At 46.0% G+C, this 15,672-nt stretch overlaps 1 protein-coding gene across 2 annotated transcripts in view; it reads left to right on the top strand.

Annotated features, from left to right (window-relative positions):
* The window catches only part of LOC119976380 (coagulation factor X), a 44,520-nt gene extending 29,248 nt beyond the window's left edge, over window positions 1-15,272 (top strand). For both annotated transcript variants that reach the window (XM_038816882.1, XM_038816881.1), the window contains exons 6-9: window positions 3,005-3,139; window positions 7,443-7,627; window positions 11,751-11,868; window positions 14,501-15,272. In XM_038816882.1, coding sequence (XP_038672810.1) covers window positions 3,005-3,139; window positions 7,443-7,627; window positions 11,751-11,868; window positions 14,501-15,051 — 989 coding nt within the window. In that variant the 3' untranslated portion in view covers window positions 15,052-15,272. The remainder of the gene's footprint in view (window positions 1-3,004; window positions 3,140-7,442; window positions 7,628-11,750; window positions 11,869-14,500) is intronic.
* Window positions 15,273-15,672: the final 400 nt, after the last annotated feature.

The raw sequence follows: 15,672 nt of genomic DNA, 5'->3' as shown, positions 1-15,672 counted from the left end.
TCTTCTAAGGTCTGCCATCATCCCCTAATCTACGATCCGCCCAACTATCCATTCCCCAAATAATGCCCACAAAAAATGGCTGCCCCTCCATCTTTCCCTGCTTCTAACTTGAAAAACAACTACGTCACCCAACCACCCCCCCCCCCCCCCCCCCCCCCCCCCCTCACCCATCCTTCCCTCCCCCCACCCTCCTCCCCCAACTCTGGCTACCCACTGCAGCTCCCACGCGCCACTGTATTAAAAAAGGCTTTGGGGATATGGAGGAGGGATTTGAACAGAAAGAGGAACACGGGCAGCACGTTCATTTTGATCATCTGTATTCTCCCTACCAGGGAGAGTGGGGGTTAGCCCCAACTCTCCAGGTCCTTTTTAACTTCCTCCACCAGGATTTGTCATGTTCCATTTATGGATCCGTGTACAATTGTGGGTTAATTGGATCCCCAAGTAGCAGGATTTTGTTTGGGCCAGTTTAAACGGTCCCTCCAGCTCTGCCCCTCCCACCTGAGGGTTCATGGGGAAGATCTTGCTCTTGCTCAAGTTAACCTTGTAGCTTGAGAAGGCTACAAACTCTTCCATGCTGGTCTGGGGGTTTGAGATGTAGGGGAGCAGGTCATCCGCATGGAGTGAGACTCTATGCTTTCTGTCTCCACTTTGGATGCCTCTCCACCCCTTCGCCACCAGTGACATGATTGTCAGAGCAAAAAATAGTAGGGACAATGGACATCCGTGCCTCGTGCCTCTGTGCAGCTGCAAGTAACTAGAACTGGCAGTGTTTGCCCATACGCTCGCCATGGGAGAACTGTACAACAATTTCACCCAGGAGATGAATCCTGGTCCAAACCTAAACCGTTCCAGTAACTCTCTGAGGTACTTCCATTTGACCTTGTCGAAGGCCTTTCTGCATCCAGGGGGGTGGTCACTTCGAGTGTTCTGTCCTCAGATGGGGTCATAATCACTTTCAGCAGGCACCTAATATTTGATGTTAGCTACCTACCCTTGCCAAAGCCCATCTAGTCCTCCGCGACAACCTCTGGCATGCAGCTCTCCAGCCACCTCACCAGGGCCTTCGTCAGGGTCTTTGTGTACATTAAAGAGATGAGTCTGTAGGATTCGCACTCAATCGAGCCTTTGTCCTTTTTGGGTATCAGCGATATTGAGGCTTGGACCAGTATTGGTAGCAGGGTGCCCCTTACTAGTGAGTCTGCGAACATCTCCTGCAGGTGTGGGGCCAGTGCTGACACCAATATTTTGTAGATGTCTGCCGGGAATCCATCTGGTCTCTGCGCCTTTCCCTTCTGCATGGAGTTGATATTCTCCATGACCCCCAGAGATGCTTGATGGCATCTCTGTGTTCAAAATTCATCTTTAATGAAGCTCATAAGCTGCTCCATCAGCAATGTGGCCATTGACAATGACCCACCTTCCATCGCCATCTTTCCCAATACTGCTGCGCTAAGAGGTTTCTCCAGCTCCTGACCGAGGGCTTTCACTGACCTTTGCTGGGTCGTCATTCACACTGAGGGAGAATCCACCACCCACCTCTCCTCACAATTTGTCACCAAAAATCACTCATTAAATGGGCGGGAAGTTCCAAAACCAACACCTCTATGCAGGAGCCACCCTGTGTGCAACAGGTCAAACCATGGCTACCACCGGAAGTCAGATCTCTATACCCTAATACTCGCCTCTCCCACAGAGAAAACATCTGCCTGGTATCCATCTTGTCAAGTCCCCTCAGGGTTTCATGGGCTGGATTCTCCCATAATGGGGCTATTCCCCACGCCGGCGTAATTACTCCGAAGATTCCTGCTGAAATTCAGAGCCGATACAATGCCCTGCAGGGGGCTAGCAGGGACCCAAGGTGGTTCACGCAGCTTTAGCTACAGATACGGGCCGCTGCCCTTCCGGTTTCGAGTCTGCACATGCGCACGGTGGTGGCCCCAGCGGCTGCGCCAAGTGCCATGGCAGACTCAGACCGTGGAGGCAGCTGAGAAATGTAGGCCCCCCCGATCGGCCCCTGACCGGCTGATCTGTCCCCCGGCCTTTTCCTTGATGTTGCCGATTGTTTGGAAGGTGATGGACAAAGAATGATGCAGCACAGGAGGAGTTAATTTGGCCCCTTATGTCTGTGCCAGCTCTTTGATGGAGCTTCCAATAGTCTCACTTTCCTGCCCTTTTCCTCCAGACCTGCAAATGTTCTCCCCCTAGGATATGAAAATCTTTTTGATTTTGAATGCTTCCATTGAATTTATCCTGAACCTTCTCTGCTCCAAAGAGAACAGTCTCACCTCCATATATAACTGAAGGAGCACATTTTGGTTTCATTCCCCTCTGAACTCTGCCTAAGGCCTTGACATCCTTTTTAAAAGGTGGGTGCCTCGAATTGGACAATGTTTCAGCCTAACCAGTGATTTGTGAAGGTTCAGCATGGCTGCCTTACTTCTGGACCCACTGCTCCTGTCTTTAAAGTCATGGAGTTTCAAGTTTTTTTTTTAAACAACTGTCTCAAGTTGTCCTGCCACCTTCAAAGACTTGTGAATGTACACCCCCAGGTCTCCTTCCTGCAACCCATTTAAAATTGTACCATTTAGTTTATATTGTCTCTCCTCATTCTTCCTACGAAAATGAGTCCATTCACACTCCCATGCGTTAAAGTTCATCTGCCATAAACATGCCGATTAATATTCACCTCCCTGTTTCTAGGTTTGTGAATTTTGTGTCACCTAAGAAAACTTTGAAATTACTCCCTTTAACTCCAAGCCCAACTCATCAATATATATCAAAAGGAATTGTGGGTCAAACACTAACCCCCCGGAGGACACCAGCTCCCTCCTGCCTGAAAAACAACCATTCACAAGACTCTGCTTTCCACTCCTTGGTCAATCTTGTATTTGTGCTGCCACCTCCCTTCCATTCTCACGGGCTTCATTGACTGGTGAGTCACTGTATAATACTGATTATAAGGATATTTTTCCTTGTGTTTGTGTGTTATTCTTTAATTCAGAGAATCTGGATTGTGAATATAAGAATGGCTACTGTCAGCAGTACTGCAACATCGACAGGGCAACACAAATGGCAAAATGCAGCTGTGCAGAAGGTTATCAACTGAATGAAGACCAACAGACCTGTGTTAAAAATGGTATTGGCTCCGCTTGTCACTAACTCACATTTCACTAATTTATTGATCACGACTACAAGTTATTCTCTATTAAGAATTGTATAAGCCGGAAGAGCATGGGCAAACTTTATAGTTTGAAGGAATCAAGCCTTAGATTTGAACTTTGGATAAGTTTTCTAACAAGTTGGGACTTATATTGCTTCCAAAGTAACCCCAGTGCCCTGCCCCTGCACTCCAGCTCACTGATTACAGCTTATGGTACAGCTCCCAAAGTTTCCTGGAATTTGCTGTGAAATATCACAATTTTAGGGATAGGTGGGGAAAGTTGGGAACTTGTGCAGAAATGATTAGAGCTGCACACCTAGGATTGACAAGCTACCATCTTCAATGCAGGGATATGGTTATTGATTGTAACAACCTGTTTGAACCTTGATGTGACCAGCAGCTACACCGCTCCATAAAAATAACTAAATATGATCGGATGCTGCCTGGAAAATGAAAGCATTTGAGTTTTTGGGAACCTAGAAACATTGATTTTGGGAAGACAACTGGCATAGGGTAAAAGGTTAAATTAATAAAACAAAAAATGCTGGAAATACACATCAGGTCAAGTGGAAATTAATTTTCCTTTTTAATTTTATAGGTTAAGTAAACATTCTGAAGCTTTGCATGATATGCGGGAGATTAAATGAGTTGAGTTGCATTCCGGATGGGACAGATTGGACAACCTATGGGTTTGATGTGGTAGTTGGGACACTTTTTCGATCAGATGCAGTAAATTGACCAACAGTGTGTGTGTGTTTTTTTTTAATAAACAATTTTATTGAGGTAGTTTTTGGCTTTGTAAACAGTTGCAGACATCAACAGAAAGAAAGCAAAAAAGGCAAAAATGTGCAAACATCCACGTACATTCAATACTTCCATCGTAACATACTGCACAAGCCCGCTCCTCTCCGACCGGTACTACCCGCCATTTTATCCCTCCTACTCTACTCTACTCTACCCCCCCCCCCCCACCCCCCCCTCCCCCCCACCCCACCCCCTGCTGACGCTCACTCTCCCGCAAAGAAGTCAATAAATGGTTGCCACCTCCAGGCGAACCCCTGTACATATCCCCTCAAGGCGAACTTAATTTTTTCCATACCCAGGAAACTCGACATGTCCGCAAACCACAACTCAGTCTTCGGGGGCTTTGAGTCCCTCCACGGCAATAGTATTCGTTGCCGGGCTATCAGGGAAGCAAAGGCCAAAACATCGGCCTCTTTCTCCCCCTGGACTCCCGGGTCTTCCGAAACCCCAAAAATTGCCACCCCTGGACCCATCGCCACCCTTGTTTTTAGCACCCGGGACATGACGCCCGCAAATCCCTCCCAGTACCCCCTAAGCTTAGGGCATGCCCAAAACATGTGAACGTGGTTCGCTGGTCCTCCCGCGCACCTAGCGCATTTGTCCTCTATCCCAAAGAATTTGCTCATCCGAGCCACCGTCATGTGGGCCCGGTGAACGACCTTAAATTGGATCAGCCTGAGCCTGGCACATGTCGCGGTCGAATTTACCCTACTCAGGGCCTCTGCCCACAGCCCATCCTCCATTTCCCCGCCTAGCTCCTCCTCCCATTTAAGTTTCAGTTCCTCCGTTTGGGACCCTTCCTCCCTCATGAGCACCTTATAAATATCAGAGACTCTACCCTCCCCTTCTTCCCCCTAGAGACTATTCTGTCTTGGATCCCCATTGGCGGGAGGCGGTGGAAAGATGGGACCTGTCTACGAACAAAGTCCTGCAACTGTAGGTACCTAAAATAATTTCCCCTTACCAGCCCAAATTTCTCCTCCAAGCTCCTCAAACTCGCAAAGCTCCCTTCCAGGAACATATCGCCCACCCTTCCCGCCCGCCGCCATACTCGAAACCCCCCATCCATACGCCCGGGGGCAAACCGATGGTTGTCGCAGATTGGCGCCCAAACCGACGCCCCCGTCTCCCCTACATGCCTCCTCCACTGGCCCCATATCCGCAGGGTCGCCACCACTACCAGGCTGGTGGAGTACCTGGCCGGCAGCAGCGGTAGAGGAGCCGTGACCAGGGCTGCCAAGCTGGAGCCCCTGCACGAAGCCGCCTCCACCCGCTCCCAGATAGACAAAGATCGGGAGGCACTGAAAAACAAACAGAAATCTAGGGAGGATTGTTATCTTTACAGTCTGCACCCTCCCTGCCAGCGACAGCTGGAGTGCATCCCATCTCCGAAACTCTCCCTTCATTTGCTCCACCACCCTGGCCAAATTTAACTTGTGCAGCCTGCCCCAGTCTCGTGCCACCTGGATTCCCAAATACCGGATATTTTCCTCAACCAGCCTAAACGGTAGCCCTCTCAATCTGTTCTCCTGGCCCCTTGCCTGTACCATAAACATTTTACTCTTGGCCGTATTTAATTTGTATCCTGAAAACTGGCCGAGCTTCCTCAACATTCCCAGTATACTTCCCATCCCGGCCACTGGGTCCGACACGTACAGGAGCAGGTCGTCTGCGTAAAGAGAGACCCTATGTTCTACCCCGCCCCTCACCATCCCCTTCCATCCCTCTGCGGCTCTCAGCGCAATCGCCATCGGCTCTATGGCCAGCGCAAACAGCAGCGGGGAGAGCGAGCAGCCCTGTCTGGTCCCTCGGTACAGCCTAAAGTACTCCGACACTTCTCTGTTAGTCCTGACGCTGGTCCTCGGGGCCTGATATAATAATTTGATCCATTCCAACAGTCCCTCCCCGAACCCAAACCGTCCGAGCACCCCCCATAGATAGTCCCACTCCACCCGGTCAAAGGCCTTCTCGGCGTCCATCACCACCACTACCTCCACCTCCCTGCCCGCCGGGGGCATCATTATCACATTAAGTAATCTTCTCAGGTTGGCCGCCAGCTGCCTACCTTTCACGAACCCAGTTTGGTCCTCCCCAATCACATCCGGTACGCAGTCCTCCATTCTAACCGCCAGTACCTTTGCCAGGAGCTTGGCGTCAACATTAATCAGGGAGATTGGCCTGTAGGACCCGCACGCCTCCAGGTCTTTACCCCGCTTCAATATCAGTGATATAGTGGCTTGCGACATTGTCGGCGGCAGGGTCCCTCTTTCCCTTGCCTCATTGAAAACCCTCGCCAAGACCGGGCCCACCAGCTCAGAAAACTTCCTATAGAACTCTCCTGGGTATCCATCCGGCCCAGGGGCTTTCACCGACTGCATAGCCTTTAGGCCCCCCAATATCTTCTCCACTCTAATCGGGGCCCTCAGCTCATCCACTCGCCCCCCACCTACTGTTGGGAATGTTAACCCCGTCCAGAAACCTTTTCTTCATCTCCGGTTCTTCCGGCGGCTCCGAAGTATACAGCTTGCGATAGAAGTCCCGGAATACCCTATTCAATCCTGCCGGGTCCTCCACTTTGCGCCCCTCCCCAACAGTGTGTGTGTTTGATGGACATTTGGGTTGTTTTTTTAATGCATGCTTCGTTATGTAACACACTCGCTGCTTTTCAATTTATAACTTAGTAGGAACTTCTGTTGCTGGATTTTTATTCTATGTGGGTTCAAGAGTGTCATCCATTAACACAGTTGGTGAGTTGCTGGAGACTATTTGTAAGTTTGTTTGGGAGATTCCTTGAACAATTGTTGGAGAAACTGATGTCACCCTGGTCATCGCACAAGCTAGTTATGAACCCAAGGCGAACATTAGGGGAGAATAGTTTGTACGCGTGGTGAACCACTGTTACATCTTTATTAGGTGATGTGTGGTAGGACCTGTACTACAGGTAGTCCCTGCCTACTGGCTCCGCCTAGTAGGCGGAGTATAAATATGTGTGTCCTCCATGTAGCAGCCATTTCGCCAGCTGCTGTGGGAGGCCACACAATTTAGAGCAATAAAGCCTCAGTTTTATTCAACTCTAGTCTTTGTTCAATTGATCGTGCATCAGTACGATTGTGTGGTATGTAGTTACAATTGTGTATTTGTTTGAGATAGATCTTGTCTGCAATCTCCAGCCATTTCCTGTGAAGGCTATGTGCCCAATATGTGCTATTTGAGTTGCCATTTTAGGGTAGTTTTGGAAATGCAGTTGCAGTTTTTAATCCTTGATACTGAGACAGAATTTTGACCCAATCTCTAGTAGCCCCCAGCATTGTGTCCTTGGTTGTAGCCACCTAAAAATCTAACTGAATTTGATCACAAGCATCTACCTCTGTTCAAATTATTTAGTCCAACCTATAGGATTACCCTTAATCAATTAATTTCTTGCTACTTTCCTTCTATTCCATCGTATTTGTTTGTCTTCTGTGTTCAAATCCAGTTCAATATCCATGTGGGATGGTACCTCTATATGAATTACGAACTCGCTCATTGGAAGAGGACCTTTCCCTCAATGAAACAGACACCGAATCAGAATACTTAACAAAGTTAAATTACACTGACGCAGCGATCCGAACTCGCATTGTTGGTGGAAACCTTTGCAGGCGAGGTTTTTGTCCTTGGCAGGTGAGTTCTAAAATGTTATCAACCCATTTACTTCAGATATCTTGTGAGCCATATTTGTGCATCTATTAGTAACATATTGTGGATATGGGACATGTAAAGTCTGGTTACATTTTGTGGAGATGCAGTTTGTATTAAGAGTAAAGGGCTGAGTCTCCTGTGATTAGCATTCCGTAGAATAGAACCATAGGATTCCTACAGTGCAGAAGAGGGCCATTTGGCCCATCAAGTCTGCACCGACCCTCTGAAAGAACATCCTACTGAGACCCACTCCTTCGCCCTAACCTCGTAACCCCACCTAACCTGCACATCTTTCCATCTGGAGAGGTACTAAAAAAGACCTTCAGCTAGTTCACCCAGTCCTTTTCTGGTTGGAATTTCTGGCAGGGGCAGGATGTCGCCCTGGAGGGTTCAGGGCTGGAACTGACTGGCAGCCTTTTGACTGTGGATTTTGGTGAGCAAGGCACAATACAACAGCTTTCTGGACTCGCTGCTGATTGCCCTGGCAGAACAAACTGATCCCCTATGTACAATGATATATGTACTTGAGGGCTTATGAATCCTATGAGCAGACACTGCATAAGCATTTTCAACATCACAACAGTGACGACACTTCAAAAGTAAAAACTGACTTTGGGACGACTTGAGGTTATGAAAGGTTCAAGAGAAACACAAATTACACAGGATGATGTTTCTGCATAAATGAAGAACATGTTTTAACCTTTAATAAATATATTCTCCACCTTATTTTAAATGGGTTGATCTATGCACTGGTTCCTCACCAAGAGACACGAGGGCCTCAACGGACGATTACCGGTCATGGTAGATGCTGCCATCTTCTCCATCGATGGAAGTTTAAAGCATCCACATCACCACTGAGCTGCTAATCAGATCCTGGAACACATCCTTGAACTCTGCAGTCAGAGGAAATTCATAAGGCAGTCCACAACAGGGTTCATTCAGTACCATTAGCTTTGACCTTAAATTGTTCTTTATTCACTACCTGTACACAATCTGCCCAAAGTATGCTACCTGCATAATAGTTGGACAAGTTATTGATACACATGGGCCTGGATTCTCCATTTCAGGGATTGTGTCCCCACGCCATTGTGAAAACTGTGGTCTTTTATGCCAGGAAAACTGGCGTCAAAAGGCCACTGATTCACAGCCCTCAGGGGGCTAGCTTTCTTCTGTCGTGGAACTTGCAGCGCCAGCTGCAGATACGGCCCCCTGCACTTCCGGGTCACAGGTCGCTCATGCGCACAGCGGCGGCCTCCAGCGGCCGCGTTGTGCTCCATGACGGATACAAACCGTTCTCTCTGCCATGAAAAGACTATCTCTTGATCATTTGGTGAATTCAGAATTATAAATGTTCTCAGTAGTGAATGTAAACCTGATCTGCTTCTGTTAACAGGTGTTTCTTTTGTCTTCTGGATGTTGTTTGGGAAGTTATTAAGGATTACTTAGTGTTATATTCTTGGGGGTTGTATTTGAATTAATGATTGCTAAGATGTTCACTGTATGTTTTAAAAAGGTTAACTTGAGTTCATAGAATAAACATTGTTTTTCTTTAAAACATACTTTTCGGGGCAGCATGGTGGCCTAGTGATTAGCACAACCGCCTCACGGCGCTGAGGTCCCAGGTTCGATCCCGGCTCTGGGTCACTGTCCGTGTGGAGTTGGCACGTTCTCCCCATGTCTGCGTGGGTTTCGCCCCCACAACCCAAAAATGTGCAGAGTAGGTGGATTGGCCACGCTAAATTGCCCCTTAATTGGAAAAAATAATTGGCTAATCTAAATTTAAAAAAAAAACATACTTTTCCATTTCTGCTGTACCACACCTGTAGAGTGGGCCATGTGCTCCCCATACCACAATCTATTAAAATTTGTGAGTCAGGTGAACTCCATGATACACTTTGGGGTTCTCGAAACCCTGGCCCATAACACCTGAATATCAAAAGCTAAGCTGAATGAGTACTAGATGTTCAATTCTTTGAATATCACGCATGCAATTTCCTGAATATCATACTCTGTTCCCTGAAAATTCCACACTGAGCTCCCTAATGATCACATACTCAGCAATTGACCATGTCCTTTCCCTGCATTTTCCACTTTATTTCTATTTTGAGGAGGACAAAGTGGTATGAGGAACAGCTCAGGGTTACCCTTGTCAGTAGTAGCTGATGGTGGCTGATTTGAAACTCGAGGACCCTTGACAGAAACAATAAATAATAATAATAATCTTTATTGTCACAAGTAGGCTTACATTAACACTGCAATGAAGTTACTGTGAAAAGCCCCTAGTCGCCATATTCCGGCGCCTGTTTGGGTACACAGGGGGATAATTCAGATTATCCAAATAACCTAAGTCTTTTGGGACTTGTGGGAGGAAACCGGAGCATCCGGAGGAAACCCAAGCAGACATGGGGAGAACGTGTAGACTCCGCACAGACATAATAATAATAATAACCTAATGACCACTTATTGTCACAAGTAGGCTTCAATGAAGTTACTGTGAAAAGCCCCTAGTTGCCACATTCCGGCGCCTATTCGGGGAGGCCGGTATGATAGTGACCCAGGCCAGGAATCGAACTTGGGACCCTGGTGCTTTGAAGCAACAGTGCTAACCACTGTGCTACCAATACAAAGAGTCTTGCGTTCACTGCACTTTCAGAATAAGTTGTGGTGATTGTGATGAGAGGGAGTGCATTTGAGCGGTAGGAACCAAATCAATGTGGTGTGAGCAGTTTCCTCATCAACATGCATCTCTTGTGGTGAAGCAAATGGAAAACATAATTCAAATTTTGCTTTAGTTCAAATTATGACTGGCTTCCTTGTCTTGACTAACCTATTGGGGTTATTACATTTCTTCCATTGTTGCGCTGTTAGTCTGGGATGGCCCGAGATGTGGTACTCTTGGCTATTGTACTTCCTCACCTTTAAGTTCCATCCCGAAGATGTTATTTCTGCATTGCCTAATTTCAGACAGCAAAACCCGTCAACTCTGAAAATGTGGGACTTTTATTCCTCGAGAAACAATTTGCAGTTGGTCCACCGACAAAATGGCTCACTGTCCTTTTAAGCTGCTGCAGCCATTCTTAACAGATCTTGCACCAAATGTGCCTCCACTCCCTCCTGCCCCACTCAGATGTGCCTTCTCCCTGCAAAGTAGAAGTTATAAAGCTGGAAGCCTGACAAAAATAGTGCACTTGTATCAGTAATGAAGATTTTATTAGCAGCAGGAAATCATTTACTTTTGGGCAGCACGGTAGCATGGTGGTTAGCATAAATGCTTCACAGCTCCAGGGTCCCAGGTTCGGTTCCCGGCTGGGTCACTGTCTGTGCGGAGTCTGCACGTCCTCCCTGTGTGTGCGTGGGTTTCCTCCGGGTGCTCCGGTTTCCTCCCACAGTCCAAAGATGTGCGGGTTAGGTGGATTGGCCATGCTAAATTGCCCGTAGTGTCCTAAAAAGTAGGGTTGGGGGGGGGGTTTGTTGGGTTACGGGTATAGGGTGGATACGTGGGTTTGAGTAGGGTGATCATTGCTCGGCACAACATCGAGGGCCGAAGGGCATGTTCTGTGCTGTACTGTTCTATGTTCTATGGTGAGGACTCCATTTTTGATTAAAATCCCAGCTGCACAAAATCCCAGCCCAGAAATTACTCCATTAATTTTCACCTGGTGATTTTCTCTGCATAAGTCTAAACCCATGCTTATGCTCACTTTAATTTTCCTCCTTTTTATAAGAAATTATGGAATTGAAAAAAAATAATACCAATCTATTCTTTTAACAATGGTTTGTAGCAAAGAATTCCATATTTTAACTAACCTCTGTGGAAAGAACTTTTACCAATCTCTCCTTTAGCTATTTTTCTATCTTAAATTGGGGCTCTCTTCTTGTCATATTGTTGAGTAGCATATACAACCAATTACTCCTTCCTCTGAAAACACCCTTCAGAATCCTAAATCTACCACCTCACCAATAACCTTCTTAGTTGTGAAAAGGCTTAACTTTACCTAGTTTTCTTTTACACACAGTACTGAAACATAGAAAATGGCAGCAGGAGGCCATAAGGCCCTTTGAGCCTGCTGAAGTATGTTACTCACTCTCGTTTTGCTGTTCTTAGGTGTTGATAACTAATGAGAATGATTACGGCTTCTGTGGTGGGACTTTGATTAACAGTCGTTGGGTTGTGACTGCAGCCCACTGCTTTGATACAGTGCTGCCACACTCTGTTATAGCAGGTAAGTCAGATATGTGGTTCTTTTTAATTGTGTTCATCTTCAAAATCAGCATTTAAGTTCATTTATTTTTTTATTTTTTATTAAAATAAATTTAGAGTACCCAATTCATTTTTTTCCAATTAAGGGGCAATTCCACCCACCCTGCACATCTTTGGGTTGTGGGGATGAAACCCACGCAAACATGGGGAGAATGTGCAAACTTCACATGGACAGTGACCCAGAGCCGGGGTCGAACCTGGGGCATCAGCGCCGTGAGGCAGCAGTACTTACCACTGCGCCACCGTGCTGCCCCATTTAAGTTAATTTATGTTTGTCTTCCACACTTCTATCTCACTTTCATTGCACTTCTTTTTTAAAAATCGTCTTTTATCCTCTCTCCTGCTCCTTGAACTCCTTCACTCGTCACTTGCCCTTGCAATCACATCTTTCCTACTTCAGCTCAACCTGTCTTCTCTTTCGCCTTCACTCATGCCTCTTCTATTTATCTTCCACTTGCGTTTGTCTTTTCCTTCTCCATTCCTGCAGATGGAATATAATGTAGGAAAAATAAAAGAGCTGAATACTATTTAAATGGGGGAAGGCTGCAGAACAGGGATTTGGGATCCTTGTGCATAAATCACAAAAAGCTAGCTTGCACGTTCAGCAGGTAATAGGGAAGGCAAATGGAATTTTAGTCTTCATTTCAAAGGGAATGGAATATAAAAATAGGGAAGTCCTGCTAAAACTGTACAAAACACTATTTAGAACACACCTGAAATACAGTGAACGGTTTTGCCCCCCTTACTTAAGAAACGATATACGGACATTGGAGGCAGTCCAGAGAATATTTACTAGGCTGATCCCAGGTATGGGAAGAGATTGAATAGGTTGGGCCTGTACTCACTGGAGTTTAGAAGAGAGGTGATCTTATTGCGACATTTCAGATTCTCAGGGGGCTTTTAAAAAATAAATTTAGAGTTCCCAATTATTTATTTTCCAATTAAGGGGCAATTTAGCATGGCCATTCCACCTACACTGCACATCTTTGGGTTATGGGGGTGAGGCCCACCCAGACATGGGAGAATGTGCAAACTCCACACGGACAGTGACCTGGGGCTTGACAGGGTAGATGCTGAGAAGTTGTTCCGTCTTGTGGGAGAGTCTAGCACCAAAGGGCAATATCTCAGATTAAGGGGTTGTCAATTTAGAACCACAGAATACGGTCAGTGCAGAAGGAGGCCATTCAGCCCATCGGGTCTGCACTGACCACCTGAAAGAGCACCATATCTAGGCATGCTCCCCCACCTTTTCCTTGTAACCCCACCTAACCTGCACATCCCTGGACACTTAGGGACAATTTTGAATAGCTACTCCACTTAACCTGTACATCTTTGGACTGTGGGAGGAAACTGGAGCACCCGGAGGAAACCCACAGACATGGGAAGAATATGCACAGTTCCCCAAGGCGGGAATTGAACCCAGGTCCTTAGTGCTGTGATGCAGCAGTGCTAACCACTGTGCTTCCCAGACAGAGATGAAGAGGAATTTCTTCTCTGAGGATAGTTTATCTATGGGGTTCTTTACTGCAGATTGCTGTAGAGGCTGAGTCATTATGTTCAAAGCTGAGATAGACAGATTTTTGATCAGTAAGGGTAAATGTGGTGGGGTAAGGCAGGAAAGTGGAGATGAGGATTAGCTTTTTAGATCAGTCATGATCTCATTCATCAGCATAATCTCAGAGTAAGGGGTTGCTGATTTAAGACAGAGATAAGGAGGAACTTTTCTCAGAGGGTCGTGAATCTGTGGAATTCTTTACCACAGAGTGCTGTCGACGCTGGATTGTTAAGTGTGATCAACGCCGAGATAGACAGATTTTTTAATCAGTAAGGGAATCAAGGGTTATGGGGATAAGGCAGGACAGTGAAATTGAGGATGATCATGTCCATATCAATCATGAGCTAATTGAATGGCGGAGCAGACTCAATGGGCCGAATGGCCTACTTCTGCTCTCGAGTCTTATGGTGGTCTCTTCAGACTCCTGGCTGGCTCATGGTTACTTACCTGTTTTCTCCTCCTTCACTTTTGTCTCTATTCACTTGTCTTTCTTTTCCCCATTGCGGTGTGTCTCTTTCATTCACTCATACCTCTCCTTTCTCAATTATGTTGATCACTTCTTGCTTCCTTTTACAGTTCTAATAGTATTCTCTCCAAGCTATTGCTCTTTCCATGATACTTTTACCTTTTATCCCATTCTTCACACCTCACTTTCACTTTCAGCTAACTCTAAGTATGGAAAATTCTGGGCTGTGGGGTTCAGTTGCTAGCTCATTGCTTTTACTGGACGACGGAGAAGCTAAGCAGTTTAAAGGAAGAGGGGGGTTGATTTTATTTTGACAAACACAAAAAATACCAAAGATTACTTCAGATATCAAAAGAATATTACAGCACAAAAGGACACCATTGTGCTTGTACAGGCTCTTTGAAAAAGCTATACAATTAATTATTCCCGTGCGCGCTCCTTTTTTGTAGGCATACAATTTTTTATTTTTCCTTCTTGAAAGTATACACCACCCATTCAGGTGGCACTTTCCAGGGCATAACTGGATAAATTAACTGATAAAAGCAGCTTCTGAAACTGTTCTTAATCCACCAGGTGAATTTGACAAACTTCAAACGGAGATCTGGGAGGAGAAGGTTTTAGTGAAGAAGTTTTTGCTCCATCCTCGGTATGACCCAGTAATATATGACAATGACATTGCCCTTCTGTATTTGAATCAGCCGGTGAATTTTAGTATTTCCATTGCTCCAATTTGTCTGCCCAACGAGAACCTGGGCCGGCTCCTACTGCAGGATGGGAAATTGGGGACAGTGAGTGGCTGGGGCCTGACCTTTGAAAGAGGCAGATCGTCCCGGTTCTTGAGGCGGGTCCAACTTCCATATGTTGAGCAGGAGACTTGCATCAAATCGACAAATTTGTCAGTCACGGGTAACATGTTCTGCGCTGGGTTCAAAGATGACACTATGGATTCCTGTCGAGGCGATAGCGGGGGACCCTATGCAGTTTTGTATCGACAAATATGGTATTTGATTGGTGTAATTAGCTGGGGTGAGGGCTGCGCCACAAAAGGAAAATATGGTATGTACACTAGGGTTCCTGGTTACTTATCGTGGATATATGACACTTTATTAGAGCACAGCCACTAAGATGTTGAATTCTCTGAGCAGTCACCAATTATTGTGAATGAACAGAACATCAGCACAAGAGAAAGACAATTCATCGACACAGGGCAGCAGGTCTCAAAACTGCAATCCAACTTTACGGAGAAGACTGTGATCTGAATTGATATAACCTAACACTGGTTATAACCTAACATTTTCATGCAGTTTGGATACAGAATAAATAAATTGATTTGCAAATGCTGATAGCCAAATTTCCTTTCTGTTCTATTGACTATTCCAATTCATGAGCCAATATCCATCATCTTCCTCATAGGAAGGCCAGAATAACAGGCAGAATCTTCTCCCAAAACCAGGTCCATAGGCCAAGTGACACATAATTTAACATATCGGATGTTATGTCACCGTTTTCTGTCATTTTCCTTAATCACTGAATATAGGTGGCTCTAAAGATTGATGTTTCAACATTACCTGAATGGCCTCCTTCTGTACTGTAAATTCTATGCTCTCGGAACACTCCCAATGTATAACCCGTTTCATCAGGTGATCATCCCAAACCGACAGCAGACATGGCTAAGGCCTGGAAATTTCTATAGGCTTAGTAATCTAACTTAGTGAGCAGATAAGCCCCCAAGCAAGCAAGCTGTG

Source organism: Scyliorhinus canicula, chromosome 13 (assembly GCF_902713615.1).
Source record: "Scyliorhinus canicula chromosome 13, sScyCan1.1, whole genome shotgun sequence".
Classification (NCBI taxonomy): Eukaryota; Metazoa; Chordata; class Chondrichthyes; order Carcharhiniformes; family Scyliorhinidae; genus Scyliorhinus; species Scyliorhinus canicula.
The sequence above is the reverse complement of the archived record's forward strand: the minus strand, read 5'-3'. Positions and strand labels throughout refer to the sequence as shown.